At 48.6% G+C, this 22,118-nt stretch overlaps 1 protein-coding gene across 4 annotated transcripts in view; it reads left to right on the top strand.

Moving 5' to 3' along the window:
- The window catches only part of LOC137537693 (fatty acyl-CoA hydrolase precursor, medium chain-like), a 138,766-nt gene that overhangs the window by 99,017 nt on the left and 17,631 nt on the right, over positions 1-22,118 (top strand). For all 4 annotated transcript variants that reach the window (XM_068259624.1, XM_068259626.1, XM_068259625.1 and 1 more), the window contains 2 exons: positions 2-97; positions 9,976-10,116. In XM_068259624.1, the coding sequence (XP_068115725.1) occupies positions 2-97; positions 9,976-10,116 (237 nt within the window). The remainder of the gene's footprint in view (position 1; positions 98-9,975; positions 10,117-22,118) is intronic.

The following is a 22,118-nucleotide window of genomic DNA, read 5'->3' as shown; positions in this document are numbered from 1 at the left end:
GTATGTGGCTAATATCTCTGGCTGTCCCTACGATGCTCTGTTAGACTGCCTAATGGAGAAAACTGAAGAAGAAATCACCGAGATGTGTAATGCCATGGTAGGATGCTGACCACAATGTGACCTCACCTGTCTTATATTGTTACATCTTATAATTGACCAGCTTTGAGTGAAATGTGATCTTCAAATGCAAGGGCTTGAGAGGTAGGGCGAATGGTAGTGTGGTTAAAAGTGACATTCACATCTGGAAGGTTCAGGGATGGCCAGGGTTGAAAGATCATAAATTACGTTTTGCCCAGATTTAGTTTGAGGAACCTAGCAGACATCCAGGAGGAAATGGCTGATAGGCAGGAGGGGAGACCTTGTCCATGGTAGTGATGGATATGTCAGGGGTGTGGAGGTAGATCTGGGTGTCATCTGCATACAGATGATAATTAAACCCATGGAGGAGATAACCTTGCCAATGGAGGATGTGTATAGGGAGAACAGTAGGGGGCCAAGGACCGAGCCTTGGGGGACTCCTACCGAGAGGTGGTTGGGGGTGGATGAGGACTCATTGAATGAGGTTGTGAAGGTGTGGTTGGAGAGGTAGCATGAAATCCAGGCCACAGCGAGGTCATGAATGCCCATGGACTAGAGGGACTGGAGGAGTAGGGGATGGTCCACTGTGTCAAAAGCTGCTGAAAGGTCAAGGAGGAGAAGAATGGAGTACTTGCCTTTAGCCTTTGCTAAGTCAAGGTCATTGTCCACTTTGGTGAGAGCTGATTCAGTTCAGTGGGCAGGCCGAAATTCAGATTGCAGTGGGTCTAGCAGGGAGTTGGCATTGAGGTACTGGGTCAGGCGTTTGTGAAACAGACGCTCAAGGAGTTTTGAGGCAAAGGGGAGGAGGGAGATAGGGCGGTATTTGGACGGTAGTAGACGGGTTGAGGGAGGGTTTCTTGAGCTGGGGTAGTACAGTGGCCTACTTGAGGGGAATGTGCCTGTGGATAGGCTGAGGTTAAACAGGGAAGTGAGGACTGGGGCCAAATTCGGGAAGTGAGAACAGGGTAAGTCAGAAGGGATGGGATCAAGGGGGGAGGTAGTGGTATGGGAAGTCTGCAGTAGGTGGTTGACTTTCTCAATGGTAGTAGGACTGAATGAGGTGAGTGGAGGATAAGATGGTGGAGGAGCTGGATGGGAGGTGAGGATTGAAGGCTGGATATTTCCTGACGAATGAAGACAATTTTGTTGGTTAAGTGGGTGGCTAAATACTTGGCAGAGAGGGTGGAAACAAAGGGTGGGGGGAGTGGGTTTAAGCAGGGAGTTGAAAGTGGCAAAGAATATGCCGGGGGTTGGAAGCTTGTGCTCTGATGAGATTAGTAAAGTATTCTTGCTTAGCATCAGCAAGGGCAGTGTGGAAATGTAGCAGGTTAGCCTTATACTGTAGGAAATCCTGTTTAACTGGCAAATGTGTAACACCATCAATTGTTGGTTAACAGATCGGCAGTCCTGATTAGCTCTTGCACACTTCCTTCTAGCTGAATCAAAGTTGTATAATTTTATTTCCTCTTTTTCCTTTCTCTGTTTCAGATATCAAACCAGTAATTTGTATGCCCCAAACTTGATGACTTTAATGTTGAGGGTGTATAGTTGCATCATAGTTTGCAAATAAAATATAGAAAGATAAATGCAAACAGAGAACAGATAAATAGGGCCTGTGCCCACTGACACAGTTATGTCTGCTTTTCAGTTACACATAAATGTTATTAAAGCTGAAAAGCAGACAGAAGCGGACACAACTGCGTTATTGGCAGGAATGTGAGGGGGGGTTCTGGGTGCCCAAGCACCCCCCTCTTTAAGTTCCCATAAAAAGGCAGCAATAAGCACCGCCCCTTCCTGTGGGAAGCCCCGACTACACCCGCATAAAGCTCCTCCCCATCTGAGACACTTTGGAGTATAGAGGTGCCATACAGGAATCCTAGTTTAACCATTTCCACAGCTGTGTGGGAGCAGGTAAGATAGTGTCTGTCTGACAGCAGTGACCTCTCCCTCCCCCAGTATCCACAGTGACCTCTCCCTCATCCTTTCATCCACAGGGACTTCTCCCTCCACATAGGATCCACACTGACCTCTCCCTCCCCAGCATTAGCACTGCAGTGATCCTGCCTCCCCCAGCACCCACACTGACCCCTCCTTCCCCCAGCACTCACATTGACTTTCCTCTCCCCCAGCAGCCCCCTTCCTGTCCTCAGCAGTATGCTTCCTGTTCCCTGCAGCACCCATAGTGACCTCCTCCAGCACCTAAACAGACCTATCCCTCCCCCAGCACCCCCAATCACTTCTTGCAGCACCCACACTGACCTCTACTTCTCCCAACATCCACCCCTCCCCCCCATAGCTGGAACCAAGTACTCATGCTGCACCCAGGTCTGACATTGCACCCAGTACTCACACCTGCACACAGCCTCCACATGGCCCCCACTATCTGCTCCAAGCATCCACTTAACCAGTACCTGCACCCAAAGTATCTGCATTCAAAACCCATGTGGCGCCCAAAGCCCACCCATAGCCAGCACCCAGTACAGGCATGGCACCAGGTATTCACACCCATTTCACACCCAGTACCTGCACCCATCACCCACATGACATCCAGTATGTGCACCCAGATCTCACTTGGCACTAAGTACTTGCAATTAACACCCGCATGATGCTCAATACCCTCTCCCACCCAGAACCCACATGACACCTAGCAACTGTGTTCAGCACCCACATGACAACCAATACCCCATAGCCAGAAATGAGGGGGAGGGGGGGGAGGAGCGTTTGTGAGGCCCCTTTTTTAAATGTGAGCATCCCCCACTTAAGGGGCCTGATTCACAAAGCGGTGCTAACAGTTAGCACCCTGGTGAAAAGCCCTTTATCACGCCTAAACTCAGTTTAGGCATGATAAGTTTAGGTGTGATAAGTTTAGGCATGATAAGTTTAAGCACCAACTGCGTTAGCACCGCAGTGCACAGCTGATCAAAAGTTTTGCGCTAGCGAAGTCTGGTGCATTTCGCATAGAGTTTAATGGCGCTGCTTTGTGTGCGGGACTTTGCACGCTATCTACACTTATCTAAACTTAGCATGCCTAAACTTATCACACCCTAACTTATCACACCTAAACTTATCACGCCTAAACTGGCTTTTCACCAGTGTGGTGCAAAGGCTATCATGCCTAAAGTCTTTTAGGCGTGATAACTGAGTTATCACCGCTTTGTGAATCAGGCCCAATGAGCCTCTGCATGGCCCTGGTTAGTGGGCTCAGTCCCATAGTGAGAGGTGGAGAACAAAATGGAAAACAGAACAAAAGGAACATGAGAGCGGAGAAAAAAAGATTGAAAAAAATAGAAAATACTGTACACAAAATATTCTGTATTTTCTAAATTCTGACCCTTTATGTATATTTACATCGTGACATTGGCTACACTATGTAGTGAATTACTGATTCAGGACGAAATTGGTCGCATGTATCGATCAGACATGCTGCCAGATGTAGGGCCGACTTGCTGGTGCACGGTAGTAACACCGTGTGATATCGGGACGAGCGATGAACACAACAGAACCCCCAGCACTGTCCCCTCTAGTGTAAAATGTGCCCCATGCAGTGACACTCGTCCACGTTACGCTGGCAACCACATGTATGAGGACGGACACTGATGAGTAAAGTATACTACACAGGGCACCAGGGGGCACATTTTACACTGGGGGGGGGGGGGGGGGCGTGCCGGGGGCATTGGGGGGAGGATGCAGCATTACAGGTTAATTCCTGAGAGATTTCATGTTTAAATTGATCAGGAATCGGCCCGCCGTGTATGGACAGGCAGCTAATCTCTCTCCTGTCAGATTCAATCAGAGAGAGATGTGTCTCTTGGTTGATCTGCCCATACACCGTCTCAGTTTTCAGATAAAATAATATGTGTATACTTTGTGCTCACCAACTTCAAGGGGATGTCAGAGTTGCCTGGATATCAGTTTACAATACTTGGGATGTTCCTGCACCCAAGGCCCCTGCCTGTATTCTTAAAGTGAATGGGAACCGCATTAAAAAAAATGAAGCAAATACTTACCTAAGGAGAGGGAAGGCTCTGGGTCATATAGAGCCTTGCATCTCCTTTCTCGGTTCCCTGTATCCTGTGCTGGCTCCCCCTCGTTTCAATCCCCCCCACCCCCCGAAAGGGTATTTGGAAGTCTTCGGGAGCTGTGTCCTCCCGAAGACGTGCGGCTCCATACTGCACATGCGTGAGCGTGCAAGAGAGCGTGCTTGTGCAGTTGCAGTACAGGGCCGCCCTTCTTCAGGAGCACTCAGGCTCCCTGAAGACTTCTGAAGCCTCCTTCGGTCGGATAAAGCAGTATTTGACTAAATTTGTCAAATACTGCTACCGGGCGAGCCAGCACTGGAACGAGGGGACCAGGAGAGGAGCGGGAAGGCTCTATAGGACCCAGAGCCTTCCCTCTCCTTGGGTAAGTATCTGTCTCATTTTTTTAAATGCGGTTTCCATTCACTTTAACCAACCACTTCAGGTTCCGGGCTTTTACCCCTTGAGATTCCTGACAATTTTGCTGCTTTGACTGTGTCAGTGTTGATAAAGCAATAACTTTTTATATCTTATGCCATCAAACTGATACATTAATAGTTTTTTTCAGAACAATCTAGGCTTTCTTTCCATTCTTTTTTTTTTCAGGAATGGTTTAATTTTACATACATTTTATCGGGGAAATGTAGGTGTAAGCACAACAATTACACAATTACATGAGAAGTCACTAAGACCAGGGTCACACTTAGCAGAATCGCATGAGTTGTCCCCATAGAACACATTGAAAAACTCATGCGATCCTGCTAAATGTGACCCTGGCCTAAGATTTGTACCTCATGCGGTATTTCATGCGTTATTTGCTGGATCATTGCAGTGCAGGGAGAATGGATGAAAGATGTGATAAAGATAGCATTGGCTGATTGGCTGATTGATACTGACAGCTCCAGGCTGGAGACACCAAACATCTCACTTGTGTTACCGCATGTGATAATCTCTGTGAATTCACATTTACTGACCGCTCCAGGCTGGAGACACCGAACATCTCACTTGTGTTACCGCATGTGATAATCTCTGTGAATTCACATTTACTGACAGCTCCAGGCTGGAGACACCGAACATCTCACTTGTGTTACTGCACAGGGCCGTGCAGAGGATTCTCAAGGGGGGGTGCTCAAATTTGAAAAAGGGGCCCTAATCGATAAATCGTGCTAAATTGTGTATGTAATACCCCTTCTCCAGAAAGCACTAGGCAGTCTTAACCCCCACCCCCACCCCCACCACACACACACACACACACACACACACACACACACACACACACACACACACACACACACACACACACACACACACACACACACACACACACACACACACACACACACACACACACACACACACACACACACACACACACACACACACACACACACACACACACACACACACACACACACACACACACACACACACACACACACACACACACACACACACCTTTATAGAAGTATCAGGCAGACTTTGTGTCTTCTTCCAACCAACTTCTTTGGTGCCACCACCCTCAGATCAGCAGTCATAGGTGCGCACTATTAGAGTGGGCACAGTGGAGCCTGATGTAGGCATGGAGTCACCTTTCATTACTGGGACCTCTGTCCCTCTAGATCAGCACCCAAGCTTCTTTTCAGGCAAAGAAGCAGTGGTTGCCAATATGCAGTGGTTGCTAAGCATTAGTAGATGCAAAACTGCAGTAAGTGCCAAGGTGCAGTGGGTGCCCAGATGCAGTGGGTGGTAAGACGCAAAGGTCCAGTTTGTGCTAATTTGCAGTGGGTGCCGATGTGCCAAAGTACAGTCCGTGTCAAGCTGCTGTGGGTACCAAGGTCCAGTTTGTATTGGGTGTTTATTTGCAGTGGATGCTATGCTGTATTGGGTGCTGAATGAGTAGCAGATGGTGATAAACAATAGTGGGTGCCATGTGAGTGCTAATTGGTACAGGGAGCCATGTGAGTGTTGGACATGAGTGAGTAGGGAGTGCCATGTGTGGTCTGGATGTGTGCCATGGGAGAGAACTGAGTCTCATATGGGTTCAGACCAAGGGTGGGTACTGGTTGCTATTTGAGTGCTGGCCATGGATGGGTACTAGGTTAGGCTGACCATGTGTCCTCTTTTGCCCGGACAGGTCCACTTTTTCAGACCTGTCCGGGCTGTCCTCCCGGATATTTGATCTGTCCGGAGAGCCGAACACACTTGCAGAGATCCATTTAGGCTGAGATGAGCCGAACACTGCGAGTCAGAGGCAGAAGAACAGCTTGCAGAGATCCATTGAGGCTGAGATGAGCCGAACACTGCGAGTCAGTGGCAGAAGAACAGCTTACAGAGATCCATTGAGGCTGAGATGAGCCGAACACTGTGAGCCAGCAACAGAAGAACTGCTTGCAGAGATCCACTGAGGCTGAGATGAGCCGAATACAGCGAGCCCAAGGCAGAAGAACCATTTGCAGAGATTCTCTGCAAACGGTTCTTCTGCTGCGTGGGCTTGCAGTGTTCGGCTCATCTCAGCCTCAGTGGATCTCTGCAAGTGGTTCTTCTGTCGCTGGCTCACAGTGTTTGGCTCATCTCAGCCTCAGTGGATCTTCTCTCTCTGCAAGCTGTTCTTCTGCAGCTTGGGCTCCCAGTGTTCGGCTCATCTCATTCAGCACCTGACTCAAACGGCTCTTCCTCGGGCTAGGCAGTGAGTCAATCCCTTCCTGCTGCTCTGCTCCACCTCCAGCCGCCCCATCCACTGAGACAGAGCAAATTGCAGAGCAGAGGGGTGGAGACAGCCAGAGACAGCCTGAGTTCAGTGGGACTCACGCTGGGCTGATCACTGGTGCTGTTTGTGTGTGACCTGTGGGAGCAGCTCAGCAGCACAGCCTGAGCCCTGAGTTCAGTCTGTCAGTGTCAGTGAAATTGATTCAAGTCACGCTGGTGCTGTGTGGGCAGCCTGTGGGAGCATAAGGGCCTGAGTTAGCAGTGAAGTCACTCTGCTGTGTGGGCGGCCTGTGGGAGCATAAAGGCCTGAGTTGTTAGCAGTGAAGTCACTGCTGTGTGGCCAGCCTGTGGGAGCATAAGGGCCTGAGTTAGCAGTGAAGTCACTGCTGTGTGGCCAGCCTGTGGGAGCATAAGGGCCTGAGATTCTAAGCTATACTGGGGCCATATTCCTATCTAACCTATACTGTGGCCATATTCCTATCTAACCTATACTGGGGCCATATTCCTATCTAACCTATACTGCGGACATATACCTTGTCCGCACATTTGTGGGGGAATCTGCCAATCTCATTGCATTTTGTGGGAAATTCTTCTGAGAATCTGATTGCATTTTGTGGTTGGCCGGCCCTCGACCATGTGGTCTGGAAAAAAAAAACGTCCCTCCATGCCCACGAAGTTGAACAGCACACTGCTAAGGTCTTGTATATTTGGCCCCACCCATGACCACGCCCACATGCTGTTGTGATCGTCCTCTTTTTTGGAAATCAAAATATGGTCACCCTATACTAGGTGCATATAATGGCTTTGGAACTTTGTGCTGTGTGAGTACTATGCCATGTGGGTGTTGATTATGGGGGTTATAGGGTGTCATGTGGGTCTTAGGTGCAAATACTGAGTGCCAAGTGGGTACTGGGAGCAAGTACATGGTAACATCTGGGTAATGGGTGCTGGCTAGTGCGGTATTTGTTGTCATGTGAGTGCTAAATGCAGAAGCTGGGTGCCATGTGGGATCTGGGTGCTGGCACAGGGTGTCATGTGCATTCTAGCTGTATGGGTTGGTGTCAAGCATCATGTAGGTGTTGATTGCAGTTACTCAAGCCCTTGTGAGTTCTGGGTGCAAGTACTGGATGTCATATGTGAGTGTTTGGTGTTTGTGCTGGGCACCAAGTGGAGGCTTAGTGCAACTGGAACTACTGCAGATGAAGCATGTGGGTGTTGGGTGCAGGTACATTGGTGCGAATACTTGGTGCATTGCCTGCACTAGGTGCTAGCTATGGGTGGGCATCGTGTGTCATGTGGATTCTGAGTGCAGGTACTTTGGGTGCTAGTACTGGTTTATGTGAGTTCAGATAATGTGCAAGTACTGTGCCAAGTGGGTGTGAGTACTGGGTGCCAGCTATAGAGTGAATGATGCAAGTACTAAGTGCCATATGGAGGTCGGATATAAGTATTAGGTGAAAGTTGCTTGGTGCAAGTACTGGGTGCTTGCTATAGTGGGGGTTACTGGTTGAGTGTAATGTGGGTGCTGAATTTTGGTGGTATTGCGGTGGGTGCAGGGAGTGTGAGGTCACTGTGGGTACTGCTATGAATGGCATAGTTGCTGCTAGGGGAGGTAGAGGTCAGTGTGGGTGCTGGTGGAAGGGTAGGTCACTGTGGGTTCTGTGGAAGGAAGAGATCAGTATGAGTGCTGGAGGAAGGGGAGGTCACTGTGGGTGCTGGGAGAGGTCATTGTAGTTATTGGAGGAGGGAGTAGTTGTGGATGCTGTGTGTTGGGAGAGATCAGTGTGGGCGCTGCTTTTGGGATGGGAGGTCCCTGTAAGTGCTGCAGGGGACAGGAGGGTAGCCTCTGGGGGAGGGAAAGATCACTGTGGGTGCTGGGGGAGGGAGAGGTCAGTGTGGGTGCTGGGGTAGGCAGGATCACTGCTAGCTGGGGAGGGAGAGGTCACTGTGGGTGCTAGGTGGAGGGAGAGGTCACTGTGGGTGCTGGGGGAGGGAGAGGTCACTGTGGGTGCTAGATGGAGGGAGAGGTCACTGTGGGTGCTGGGGAAGGAGATGTCACTGTGGGTGCTAGGTGGAGGGAGAGGTCACTGTGGGAGGGAGAGGTCACTGTGGGAGGGAGAGGTCACTGTGGGAGGGAGAGGTCACTGTGGGTGCTAGGCGGAGGGAGAGGTCACTGTGGGTGCTAGGTGCAGGGAGAGGTCACTGTGGGTGCTAGGTGGAGGGAGAGGTCACTGTGGGTGCTAGGTGGAGGAAGAGGTCACTGTGGGTGCTAGGTGGAGGGAGAGGTCACTGTGGGTGCTAGGTGGAGGGAGAGGTCATTGTGGGTGCTAGGTGGATGGAGAGGTCACTGTGGGTGCTGGGGAGGGAGAAGTCACTGTGGGTGCTAGGTGGATGGAGAGGTCCCTGTGGGTGAGGGAGAAGTCACTATGGGTGCTTAGGGAGGTAGAGGTCAGTATGGGTCCTTGGTGGAGGGTGAGGTCAGTATGCCACACTAGGATTCCTATCCAGGCCTCTTCACCTGAAAGTGCCCCAGGCGGAGGCGGAGCTTCTCGCGGGTGGGCGGGGCTTATCGCGGTAGGGGGCATGGCTTATTTTGCGTGATCAGAGGGGCCTTTTTTGCTGATTTTAAAAAGGGGGGGGGGGTGCCTGGGCACCCAGAGCACCCCCCTCTGCACGTGCCTGTTACTGCATGTGATAATTTCTGTGAATTCACATTTACTGATAGCTCCAGGCTGGAGACACCGAACATCTCACTTGTGTTACCGCATGTGATAATCTCTGTGAATTCACATTTACTGACAGCTGCAGGCTGGAGACACCGAACATCTCACTTGTGTTACCGCATGCGATAATCTCTGTGAATTCACATTTACTGACAGCTCCAGGCTGGAGACACCGAACATCTCACTTGTGTTACCGCATGTGATATAATCTCTGTGAATTCACATTTACTGAGGTATTTAGCTCACAACTTGGTAATATACATCATTGGTTGGTAATTTCAGTTTTTCATGCGGTCACAGCCTTAGTGAATTGACATTTCATAAAATCTTCAGTAAAATCATCTGTTTTCTGCTTTAATGAGTGCGATAAGGCTTTGTGAATTGAGCCCATAGTCACATGTTTATGCCCTGCTTACAGAATAATCATTGTCCTTTGCTTTAACTCACATTAGTCACTGTTAGCTTTACCAATCTGTGTGGATGGACATGTCCTACCCAATCCGGTGGAAGAGCTGCTGGTTGCTGGGGACATGAACGCCGTCCCGTACATCATCGGACTGAATGACCAGGAGTTTGGCTGGATGATTCCAAAGGTGAGAGTGCTGACATCTGTGGCGTCCCCGAATACAGGGACTGTCCAAGCTGAGTCTATACAAGGAAACTCCAGAAGATGGGGAAGTGGTAGGACCAGTGGCCTAGCAATAGGAGGTGCATGGGTTGTGACCGTCCCCTTTACCAGAGGGGCCCTCCTTCAGCCACTGAATTAGCTTTCCATGTTATGTTAGTAATTTTTACCTTTATATGTGCTTTGAATAGTGGTAATCATGAACTTACTGTTCTTCTCCCCAGATTACATGTCTCTGACACTTTGGCTGACCATGGCAGATTTTGGTGCTCAAAATCAATTGTTCTGTATAGAGTGCTTGAGGGGGCCCCATGTAAAACTTGCAAAGGGACCCATTGCTCTTTAGCTATGCTGCACAGTAGAACCTTTTTCATGTTATATTTCTGTCCCCACCAAGGCTGGATTTATACTTTTTGTGCCCCTACGCCAAGTATGTTATGGCTCCCTTATTTGCAAAACTAATAGTAATATACCCGCATGGCATTCATATTTAAAAAGCCAAGTTCCTAAGGTAACAATACATGTATTTTCTCTTATATTCTGTCACTTTGTTTTCATTTTATAAGTTTTTTATTTGGTACAGATTATGTGAAAATGTAATTGCTTTTGATTGTTTGTGACAAAAAAGAATACACAAGACATGGGCCTCAACCCTAAAACTCTCTAAACTCCATTCTACAACTTATCGGGGTTAAAGGGATACTGTAGGGGGGGTCGGGGGAAAATGAGCTGAACTTACCCGGGGCTTCTAATGGTCCCCCGCAGACATCCTGTGTTGGCGCAGCCACTCCCTAATGCTCCGGCCCCGCCTCCGGTTCACTTCTGGAATTTCTGACTTTAACCACTTGCCGACCAATGGATTTTTCACTGATCGGTGCTGCAGGGGCTCTACAGCCCGCAGCACCGATCAGGAGTGCAGCAGGGCGATCAGACTACCCCCCTTTTTTCCCCACTGGGGGGATGTCCTGCTGGGGGGGTCTGATTGCCGCCGGCCATCTGCGTTTTGCGTGGGGGGCTTCTCAAAGCCCCCCTCCGCAGCCATTTCCGCCCTCTTCCTCCTTACCTCCCTCCCTCCCTCTCTCCGTAATGCGCAGGATGGAGTTCCGTCCTGCGCATTGAAGGATAGGCTTCAGCCTGTCATATGCCGGCGATCCCCGGCCAATCAGAGGCCGGGGATCGCCGATCTGCCTTACGGCGCTGCTGAGCAGCAGCGCTGTATGATGTAAACAGCGGGGATTTCTTCCCCGCCTGTTTACATTTTGCCGGAGAGCTGCGATCGGCGGCTCTCCGGCTGTTCACGGAGACACCCTCCGTGAACTGACATGGAGCGGCCGTTTTCATGGTAACCCGCAGACGACCAGTTTACGCCAATCGGCGTTAGCTGGTCGTCAAGAGGTTAAAGTCAGAAAACCACTGCGCCTGCGTTGCCTTGTCCTCGCTCCCGCTGATGTCACCAGGAGTGTACTGCGCAGACACAAACCATACTGGGCCTGCGCTGTGCGCTCTTGATGACATCAGCGGGATCGAGGACACGGCAACGCGGGCGCAGTGGTTTTCTGACTTTAAAGTCAGAAACTCCAGAAGTGAACCGGAGGCGGGGCCAGAGCATCGGTGAGCGGCTGCACGGGCACAGGATGTCTGCGGGGGACCATTAGAAGCCCCGGGTAAGTTCAGCTCATTTTCCCCCGACCCCCCTACAGTATCCCTTTAAAATGTTACCACATATGTCTCTTGTAGTTTTGCTAAGACTTTCCCAAGTTTAATCATATTGTTGAAAATTACATTTTTATGTTGGATTGAGTTTTTCCCTACCCATTTTTTATGTGAAGTGTGCCCAAGCTTTAGGACACACTAAAATTTATTCTACAACTCTTCACGGTTAAAATGATACCACATATGCATCATTTAGTAACAAACTGGTGGTGCACTCTCCACAAATACACTGGACAAATATATTTGTTTAGTATTGGCAGTCAAGAGATCTCTCTCTGATCAGATTGGATCAGAGAGAGATCTATTGTTCGGTCGATCTGCCCATCGCTAGATATATGGGCACCAGTGTTGATCGGATACCTCATTATCCTATTTGAGTTTGGTTGAATTCGGATAGTAAACTATCCGAATTCACTCGAAGTTCGATATTCGAATATCCGATTCGACCTCGGATATCCAATGTCACTATTTGAGTCTGTATTCGAGTAAAATATTTGAGCTGGCCTTAAATAGCTTTTAAAACTTGTATTGGAGGTCAATGATGCATGAAACCACCTTTTTTATGAAGAAAAACATCAAGTGATTATGTGGTGATGTAGTAGTTATAAAAAAGGTATCAAAAATATTAAATTAACTTCATGAAAAGTGTTTGCATGAGAAAGTGTGTCCAAAATGGTTGTAAGTTGGAAGTCTTCATTTACGTTGTCTTCATCTTCTTCTATATCTTCTTCTTCTATATTTTCTTCTTTTTCTTCCTCTTCTATATCTTCTTCTACTCGAATCTTCTTTATCTTCTACTTCTTGTATCTTCTTCAATTATCTTTTTCTTCTTCTATATCTTCTTCTTCTTCCTCTTCTTCTATATCTTCTTCTTCTTCCTCTTCTTCTATATCTTCTTCTTCTTCTTCTTCTTCTATATCTTCTTCTTCTTCTTCTATATCTTCTTCTTCTTCTATATCTTCTTCTTCTTCTTCATCTTCTATATCTTCTTCTTCTTCTTCATCTTCTATATCTTCTTCTTCTTCTTCTTCTTCTTCTTCTTCTTCTTCATCTTCTTCTTCTTCTTCTTCATCTTCTATTTCTTCATCTTCTTCTTCTTCTTCATCTTCTATTTCTTCTTCATCTTCTTCTTCTTCTTCTTCATCTTCTATTTCTTCTTCTTCTTCTTCATTTTCTTCTTCTTCATCTTCTATTTCTTCTTCTTCTTCTTCTTCTTCTTCTTCTTCTTCTTCTTCTTCTTCTTCTTCTTCTTCTTCTTCTTCTTCTTCTTCTTCTTCTTCTTCTTCTATATCTTCTTCTTCTTCTTCTATATCTTCTTCTTCTTCTTCTATATCTTCTTCTACTTCTTCTATATCTTCTTCTTCTTCTTCTTCTTCTTCTTCTTCTTCTTCTTCTATATCTTCTTCTTTTTCTACTTCTTCTTCTTCTACTTCTTCTTCTTCTTCTTCTTTTTCTATATCTTCTTCTACTTCTTCTTCTTCTTCTTTTTCTATATCTTCTTCTTCTTCTTCTTCTTCTTCTTCTTCTTCTTCTTCTTCTTCTTCTTCTTCTTCTTCTTCTTCTTCTTCTTCTTCTTCTTCTTCTTCTTCTTCTTCTTCTTCTTCTTCTTCTTCTTCTATATCTTCTTCTTCTTCTTCTTCTTCTATATCTTCTTCTTTTTCTACTTCTTCTTCTTCTTCTTCTTCTTCTTTTTCTATATCTTCTTCTACTTCTTCTTCTTCTTCTTCTTTTTCTATATCTTCTTCTATATCTTCTTCTTCTTTTTCTATATCTTCTTCTTCTTCTATATCTTCTTCTTCTTCTATATCTTCTTCTTTTTCTACTTCTTCTTCTTCTACTTCTTCTTCTTCTTCTTTTTCTATATCTTCTTCTTCTTCTTCTTCTTCTTCTTCTTCTTCTTCTTCTTCTTCTTCTTCTTCTTCTTCTTCTTCTTCTTCTTCTTCTTCTTCTTCTTCTTCTTCTTCTTCTTCTTCTTCTTCTTCTTCTTCTTCTTCTTCTTCTTTTCCTTTCTTTTGTAATATTTTTTTTTACTTCATTTGTGGAAATATTTTATTTTAATAACACCATAGTTATATTTGTGTTGATGGCATAATAGGTAGGTAGTGGCACATTGCAAGCCACAGCGCCTTTTTCTGTGTACCCTGGCGGTGGTAAAACACAGACATCAGCAGGAGGAGGAAGTAGTTGCAATTTGTAGTGTGGTAATAGCTGGTAGGAGAGTGGGTGGGCAGGTGGCAGGCTGCCAGCAGAAAATAGTTCTTCTTCTGTTCTCCCTGGCAGTGGTAGCAGCACACAGACAGCAGAAGCTCAATGCAGCTACAGGAGGAGGAGTAGTGGTGTGTCAGGCAATGTGATGTAACTGACATAATAGGCCCTGGTTCCTAGCGGTGGTACCAGGGCCGTAAATAAACAGCATGAGGTTCCAGACAGCGGTCGTGAAGCCCACATTGTGTCCAATACACAATTGGGACAGCACAGTTTTCAACCCGGACACCTCTAAAATAATTACAATTTTTTTTTCAAAATAATGCAGGCAGCTATTTTTGAGCGTAATAGCTGGTGGCGCATGGGCAGCAACACCTTTCAATGTGTTCCCTGGCAGTGGAGACACAGACAGCAGGAAGAAATACAGCAGCAGGCAGCATGAGGAGGTTGAGTGTGTGGCAGACTGGCAGGCAGCAGGCAGGAGGGCAGGCAGCGAGACATAATAGGCCCTGGTTCCTAGCGGTGGTACCAGGGCCGTAAATAAACAGCATGAGGTTCCAGACAGCGGTCGTGAAGCCCACATTGTGTCCAATACACAATTGGGACAGCACAGTTTTCAACCCGGACACGATTTCCGGCGGAAATCCGCCTACGGCACTTGCATTGCCGATTTCCGCATTCTGATGCAGAAATGCAATTTCCGATCGGAATTTCGGAAATTGCATTTCCGCGGAATCCAAATCAGCATCCCTATCAGCCACCATGCGGGTCAAGCGCTGCCTGTGACTGGAGAAGGATGCTGCTGCAGGCACCTCCTCTCTAGTCCTTGGCAGCTCTACACTCATGTAGAGCTCGTTGGTCAGAGACAGCAGGACTGTGGTGCGCGTGCGCTTGCTGCTGGTGGATGCAGGCACCTGCTGCTGCCTCTGTGCTGGCTGGACAGTGGGGGTGGATGTCTGAGGGAAGGCTTCCTCCAAGCGCTCAACAAGGGACAGCTGCAAATCCCTCATTTGTTGCGCACGGTCTCCTCCTGCCGGCAGGAACTGGCTGAGCTTCCCCTTCAGACGTGGGTCTAGCATCATGCAGATCCAGATGTCCTCCCTCTGCTTCATCTTGTCCTTGCGCAGGCACCTCAGCATGTGCGCTGCCATTGGGAAGAGTCTGGCCACGTCTGCTGGCACATCATCGGCAGCCCCAGAGCCAACAGTGCTGTCCTCCTCTTCCTCTGCCTCCTCCACCTCATCCTTTCTCCACCCCCTCACCAGTCCAGCTGCGCTCTGCTGCTTTCCCTCATCAGCAGCAAGGTCAGGGACCTCCACCAACTCCAAGCCCTCCTCCTCAGAGGTGGCCTGTGAAGCTGCCTGCAGCTCCTGCTGGTCCAAGGCTACCGCTCCCTCTTCCAGCAGTGCATACAGGGCTCTGTCCAGCACACACACCAAGGGGACCCACTCGCACACCATTGTATGGTCCCTGCTTACCATGTTGGTGGCCTGCAGGAAGGGTGCCAGGACTGAGCACACCTGCTGCATGTGCCCCCAGTCCTCCGTGGAGATAATGCAGTGATGGAGGCAACTGTTGCTAGTGCAAGGTACTGGCTGACAGCCTGCCTCTGTTCAACCAGACGCTCCAACATCGCCAGGGTGGAGTTCCAGCGAGTTGGAACATCGATCGTGAGCCGGTGCTGTGGCAGGTGCAGCTCCTTCTGCATCTATTCCAGGCTCGCTGCGGCTGCAGGCGAGTGCCGGAAATGACGCACAACCTTCCTTGCCACCTCAAGGTGTCGGTACATCCCCTGGTAGGTCCGCAGGAACTTTTGGACTACCAGGTTCAGGACGTGCGCCAGGCAGGGGATGTGGGTCAGGTCTCCCCTGCCGATTGCAGCAACCAGGTTTGCCCCATTGTCGGACACCACCTCTCCGACTCTGAGGCCTCTGGGGGTCAGCCAATTCCTCTCCTGCTCTCGGAGTTTGGCCAGGACATGGTTCGCCATCAGTTTGGTTTTCCCCAAGCTGACTAATTCCAGCAGCGCTTGGCAGTGGCGGGGCTTCACGCTGCTGCTGAGGCGGGGGTTTGAGCTGGTGTGCCGGAGGATGGAAGCGGATCAGAGGAACCTGCTGCAATTCCGCTGACCCTGCATGGTGGCACCACCCACTGCGTTGTTGCTGTTGCTGCTCTGACAGTGCCCGATGCTGCTCCCCCCTCCTCACCCCCTTCCACCAAGCTGACCCAATGCGCGGTGAAGGACAGATAGCGGCCTGTCCCAAACCGGCTGCTCCACGAGTCCATGGTGATGTGGACCCGTTGACCCACCGCGTGATCCAGCCCTCTCCCGACATTGGCCATCACAGAGCGGTGAAGTGCAGGGATGGCCGTGCGTGCGAAATAATGTCGGCTGGGGATTGGCCAATCGGGGGCTGCACACATCAGGAGCGCACGCATGTCGCTGACCTCCTGCACAAGGGAATAAGGCAGGAGTTGGGAGCACATGGCCCATGCCAGCAAGCCGTTCAGCTGACGCACGCGACGGCTGCTGGGAGGCAGAACCCTGACCACCTCCTGGAAGGTGTCGCTGAGCAGGGTCTGGCGACGCCTTTTGCTGGCACGGGAATCACTGGAGGAAGCAGAGGAGGCCACTGAGGACTGGCTGCCAGAACAGGCCTCATTGTCGACGGCAGGAGTTGCAGAGGGAGGGGGAGCAGTGCGTTGCTGACGCACTCCTGCTGGTGCTGCTGGAGGAGGTGGAGGAGGGCGGGTGGCTGCTGCCGACGGCTTCACAGTGGTGGCGGGTCTGCCACTGCCAGCTTCTTTCAACTTCATGAACTCCTCATGCTCATGGAAGTGTTTCCCTGCCAGATGGTTGACCAGAGAGGTGGTGCCGTACGAAGAGGGCTCCATCCCTCTGCTGAGCTGCTGGCAGCACTGGTTGCAGGTGGCATACTTGCACTCCACATATGGCAGGGTGAAAAAACTCCAAATTGGGGAGGTGAAGTTGCCCCTTTGGCTGGAAGGTGCTGCTGCCGATGGTCTCCCTGTGGTGGTTGGGGGGGGGGGGGGTTCTTGGTGCAGCTGGTGGCACTGGCAGAACTCTCCGCCTCCGGATCAGCACCCTGTGTGGCCTGCATACCACGCCCCCTTCTGATCCTGCCTATGCCTGCGATGCTGATCCTTCTAGCAAGGCCCATAGACGCATCCTCCTCCTCCTCCTCAGAGCTGATGACATCCTCAGGATCTGCCACCCAGTCTCTGTCCTTCACCCTGTCATCATCATCCTCCCCCTCCGCAAACATGTCCTGCTGGGATGACCCCACAAACTCCCCTTCTGCATGCATGGGCTGAGGGACAGTCACCACTGTCTGACTGTCCAAAGCATCATCCCCCAAAGTGCCCATCAGCATTTCTTCCTCCTCCAATTCTGCCGCAACAGCACTCCATAGCCCCGCTGTGCTTGGGGATAACAAGAAGGTGCTGCTGAGTGACAGGGTGCTGTTGTTGCCCGCTGGGGCTGGAGAACTGCACTCTTCCTCCTCCCCCCAGGCAGTGCTGGGCCGCTGCTGCTGCTCTTGCGAACAGGAGTGGTGGCGGGGGTGGAGGACTCGGTTCCAGAGCTAATGGTGGCCTGCTCATCCACCATCAGTTACACCACAAAGTCTGCGTCCTTCTCCTCAATAGGACGGCTACGACCTGGCGGTGGGAGGAACATCTGCGCCACACGCTGCTGCTGCTGCTGTGTCTCTGCAGCGTGACTCCCAGCTGTTGGGTGGCCAAGGCGTCCACGGCCAGTGGCTAATGGCGGAATAGCTACTGGTGCAGACGCAGAACTGCGCATGGTGGTGGTGGTGGCGCGGCTGCCACAACCACGACCTCCTCTCTTGCCGATGCCCTTGCTGCCCCTGCCCAAACCGCGGCTGCCAGTGCCAGACATCGTATATTTTTAATATTATACAAATGGAAAAAAAAAGTTATGTATAGGCGGGTGGGACAAGTGGGGTACTTTAATGGGGTGGTACTGGTGGTGGGTGTGTGAGCTGACGGACAGGTGTACTCTACAGCAGAGATCGGTGTAGCGCTAACGAGAGAGTGCGCAGTGCGCACACAAAGACCCTAGCTGACGCTGACTGACGGTGTCCCTATACACAGACTATAGTACAGTACAAGTCAGCGAATACACAATAGAAGTAATATAAACAAATAGGACGGGTGTAGCACTAACGAGAGGGTGCGGACAGCGCAGACGTGCACTGTGCACACAAAGGTCCTAGGTAACGCGGTGACGGAGGGTCCCTATACACAGACTAGAGTACACTACAGTACTAACTAAACAATAGAAGAATCTAGCTAAATAATAGAACAGGTGTGACTAGATTACAGAGAGCAGATACAGGACAGGTATATAACAGTAAAGCTGGGCCTTGCTAACTACAAAATAGTACAAATCTATCTAACACAGAAGTAGTACAGTAGAGTAGGACAGGTGAGAGCACAGGTAACTAGAGACTAGAGCACAGAGCAGGGCAGGCTGCCTTGCCTAGGCACAGGGTCTAGCTGCTGGCTGCAGCCGCAGCAGTGACAGTCTCCCTCCCTAGACCCTAATCACACAAACTAAACTGCCTAAAATACAATCGATCTACAATACAAAGCAATACAGTTGAATATCAAGTGTTGGAGTGTAAAAACGCTTAGTTTAGAACACAATAAATGCACTTGCACACAGACAAAAAGCACTGGAGCAATCTCTCAGTACAGTCAGTCAGTAAGTAAGTCGCAAGCAGGACGAGTGAGGCAACATGGCGCCCGCTATTTATAGAGGGGGGCTTGGCCAGGCTCCCCCTCTGTGATTGGCTGCAGTCAGAGGGCTGGGAGCCCGCTGATTCGCTTGTGAGGACTCGAGGTGACGTCTGACATGACGCTAACCGAGCTGGTGACGCTATTCGAGCTCGGATAGCTAGGATATCTCCGGATAGCTGCTTGCTATCCGAGTGCGCTCGGATAGCACAGCCCGGATAGCTAATACTATTCAAGCTCCGTATTCGAGCTCGAATAGTGAAAAAAGAGCTAGGATATCCGAGTATCGGCAGGCATTAAGTTTGGTGAACTGGGATAATGTACTACAAGGGGAAGACACTGAAGGGAAATGGCAAGCTTTTAAACTTATACTCAATCAATACTGTAGTATGTATATCCCATATGGAAACAAAATGTCTAGGAATAAAAAAAGGCCTCTATGGATGAATAGAAAGGTTAAAGATAAAATGAAGAGGAAAAAGAATGCCTATAAGGTCTTAAAACAGGAGGGGACAGAGGCTGCACTAAGCAATTATAAGGAGTGCAATAAAAATTGTAAAAAATAAATTAGGCAGGCAAAGATTGAAGCTGAAAAACAAATCGCTAAGGATATCAAATCTAACCCAAAAAAGTTTTACAAGTACATTAACTCTAAAAAAAGAAAGGTTGACTGTATAGGACTCCTAAAGGATGAGGATGGGAACTCAATGGTGGATGACCAAGGTAAGGCAGAGTTATTAAATGCTTTCTTTGCTTCTGTCTTCACAAAAGAAACAGCACTGTTGCAAACTACAGAGGCGGAAGAGTCTCAATCTTCTAACTGTAATATTAAATACTTAACGCAGGAAGAAGTGAAGGCAAGACTAAATAAATTAAAAATAGACAAGGCACCTGGCCCGGATGGCATGCATCCTCGGGTCCTAAGGGAATTAAGTTCAGTTATAGATAAACCCCTTTATCTTATCTTTTGTGACTCTCTTGCAACTGGCAGAGTCCCAGTGGATTGGCGTACAGCCCACGTTTTCCCATTATTTAAGAAGGGCAAAAAATCTGATCCAGGAAATTATAGACCTGTAAGTTTAACATCAGTTGTATGCAAACTATTTGAGGGGTTACTAAGAGATACTATACATGACTTCATAGTAGAAAATAATCTTATTTCTCAGCATCAACATGGGTTTACTAAAGACAGGTCCTGTTTGACTAACATGCTCAGCTTTTATGAGGTAGTGAATGCTAATATGGATATTGGGAATGCTGTAGATGTGATATACTTGGACTTTGCAAAGGCCTTCGACACTGTTCCCCACAAAAGTCTGGTGCAAAAGTTGAGGATGCAAGGACTGGGGAAGAGTCTCTGTTCATGGATATTGAACTGGCTAATGGACAGAAAACAAAGAGTTGTGGTCAATGGATCATACTCAAAATGGGAGACTGTTAGCAGTGGGGTCCCACAGGGGTCTGTTCTGGGTCCAGTGCTCTTCAATTTATTTATTAATGACCTAGTAGATGCAGTAGTGAGCAATGTTGCTATTTTTGCAGATGATACAAAATTGTGCAGAATCATTAACTCTCAGGAAGATAGTGTCATATTGCAACAGGATCTGGATAGGATGGCTATATGGGCACATACATGGCAGATGAAATTCAATGTTGACAAATGTAAGGTCATGCATTTTGGACGTACTAATGGTCTAGCACCATACAAAATAAATGGGATACAGTTGGGGACATCAAACTTGGAGAAGGACTTAGGAGTACTCATTGACAACAAGTTAAATAATCGTACTCAATGCCAAGCAGCTGCAGCTAAAGCTAACAAAATTTTGGGATGCATTAAAAGGGAAATAAAAACTCGAGATGCTAGCATAATATTGCCCCTGTTTAACTCTCTAGTAAGGCCACATCTGGAATATGGAATTCAGTTCTGGGCACCACATTACAAAAAAGATATTGCAGTTTTAGAGCAGGTGCAGAGACGAGCAACAAAATTGATGCGTGGGATGGAAGGTCTCACTTATCGAGAAAGGTTAGATAAACTGGGTTTATTTAGTCTAGAGAAAAGACGCCTTAGAGGGGATCTAATTAACATGTATAAATACATCAGAGGGCAATATAATACCTTGGCGGATGAGCTTTTTGTCCCTAGGCCTTCTCAAAGGACTAGAGGACATGATCTGCGCATGGAGGAAAAATGTTTTAGCCATTTATTTAGGAAAGGGTTCTTTACAGTAAGAGTGATTAAGATGTGGAATGCATTGCCACAGGAAGTCGTTATGGCAAACTCTATACCTGCATTTAAAGGGGGCTTAGATGCTTTCCTTGCGTTGAAAGACATCCATGGCTACAATTACTAGGTAATGCCTAATGATGTTGATCCAGGGATTTTATCTGATTGCCATCTGGAGTCGGGAAGGAATTTTTCCCTTTAGGGGCTAATTGGACCATGCCTTGTAAGGGTTTTTTCGCCTTCCTCTGGATCAACAGGGATATGTGAGGGAGCAGGCTGGTGTTGTACTTTATACTGGTTGAACTCGATGGACGTATGTCTTTTTTCAACCAAAATAACTATGTAACTATGTAACTATGTAACAACATTCCTCTTCAGGCACGAGTGTGGCAATACTGCGCTTGCACAAGTATGGCTGCATGTCTGCAGTAAGCCAGAGGCGTCCTGCTTGAGCAGCTCGGTGGTACTGGGCAGGTTCGACCATGCTCTGAAGAGGGACATGGTCCCGATGATAAGGAGGGTCGCAGGCAGTGGCAGCGGCCCAGTGGGAAGCTTGGGAAGCCGCTGAAGGATCTAGAGGCTTCCCTCTCCTTAGATAAGTATTTACTTTTTTATGCCTTAGGTTCTCTTTAAAGAGACTCTGTGTAAAAAAAAAAATGTCCTCAGGGTCCCTCAAGGCCCATACACACGTGTGTTTTTTGCGAACGACGGGTCGTTTGAACGACCCGTCGGTCGCCCGCTAAATTGGGCATGTGTACAGACTGTCGTTCGCGTGATAAGTGAGTTTGAGCGATTCACCGGGCGGATCGCTCAAACTAACTCTTATCACGCGAACGACAGTCTGTACACACGCCCGATTTAGCGGGCGAACGACTGAACGACGGGTCGTTCAAACGACCCGTCGTTCGCAAAAAATGGACGTGTGTATGGGCCTTTAGGCTCACTCGAATCCTCCCCCGACAAGCCTGACAAGGCTTGATTTATTTACCTTGCCAGGATCCAGTGCAGGCGCAGTAGTGGTTCTTTGTTCGGGTTAGGTG

Source organism: Hyperolius riggenbachi, chromosome 11, assembly GCF_040937935.1.
Source record: "Hyperolius riggenbachi isolate aHypRig1 chromosome 11, aHypRig1.pri, whole genome shotgun sequence".
NCBI classification, from domain to species: domain Eukaryota; kingdom Metazoa; phylum Chordata; class Amphibia; order Anura; family Hyperoliidae; genus Hyperolius; species Hyperolius riggenbachi.
Note: the sequence above shows the minus strand (reverse complement) of the source record. Positions and strands in the feature narration are given on the sequence as shown.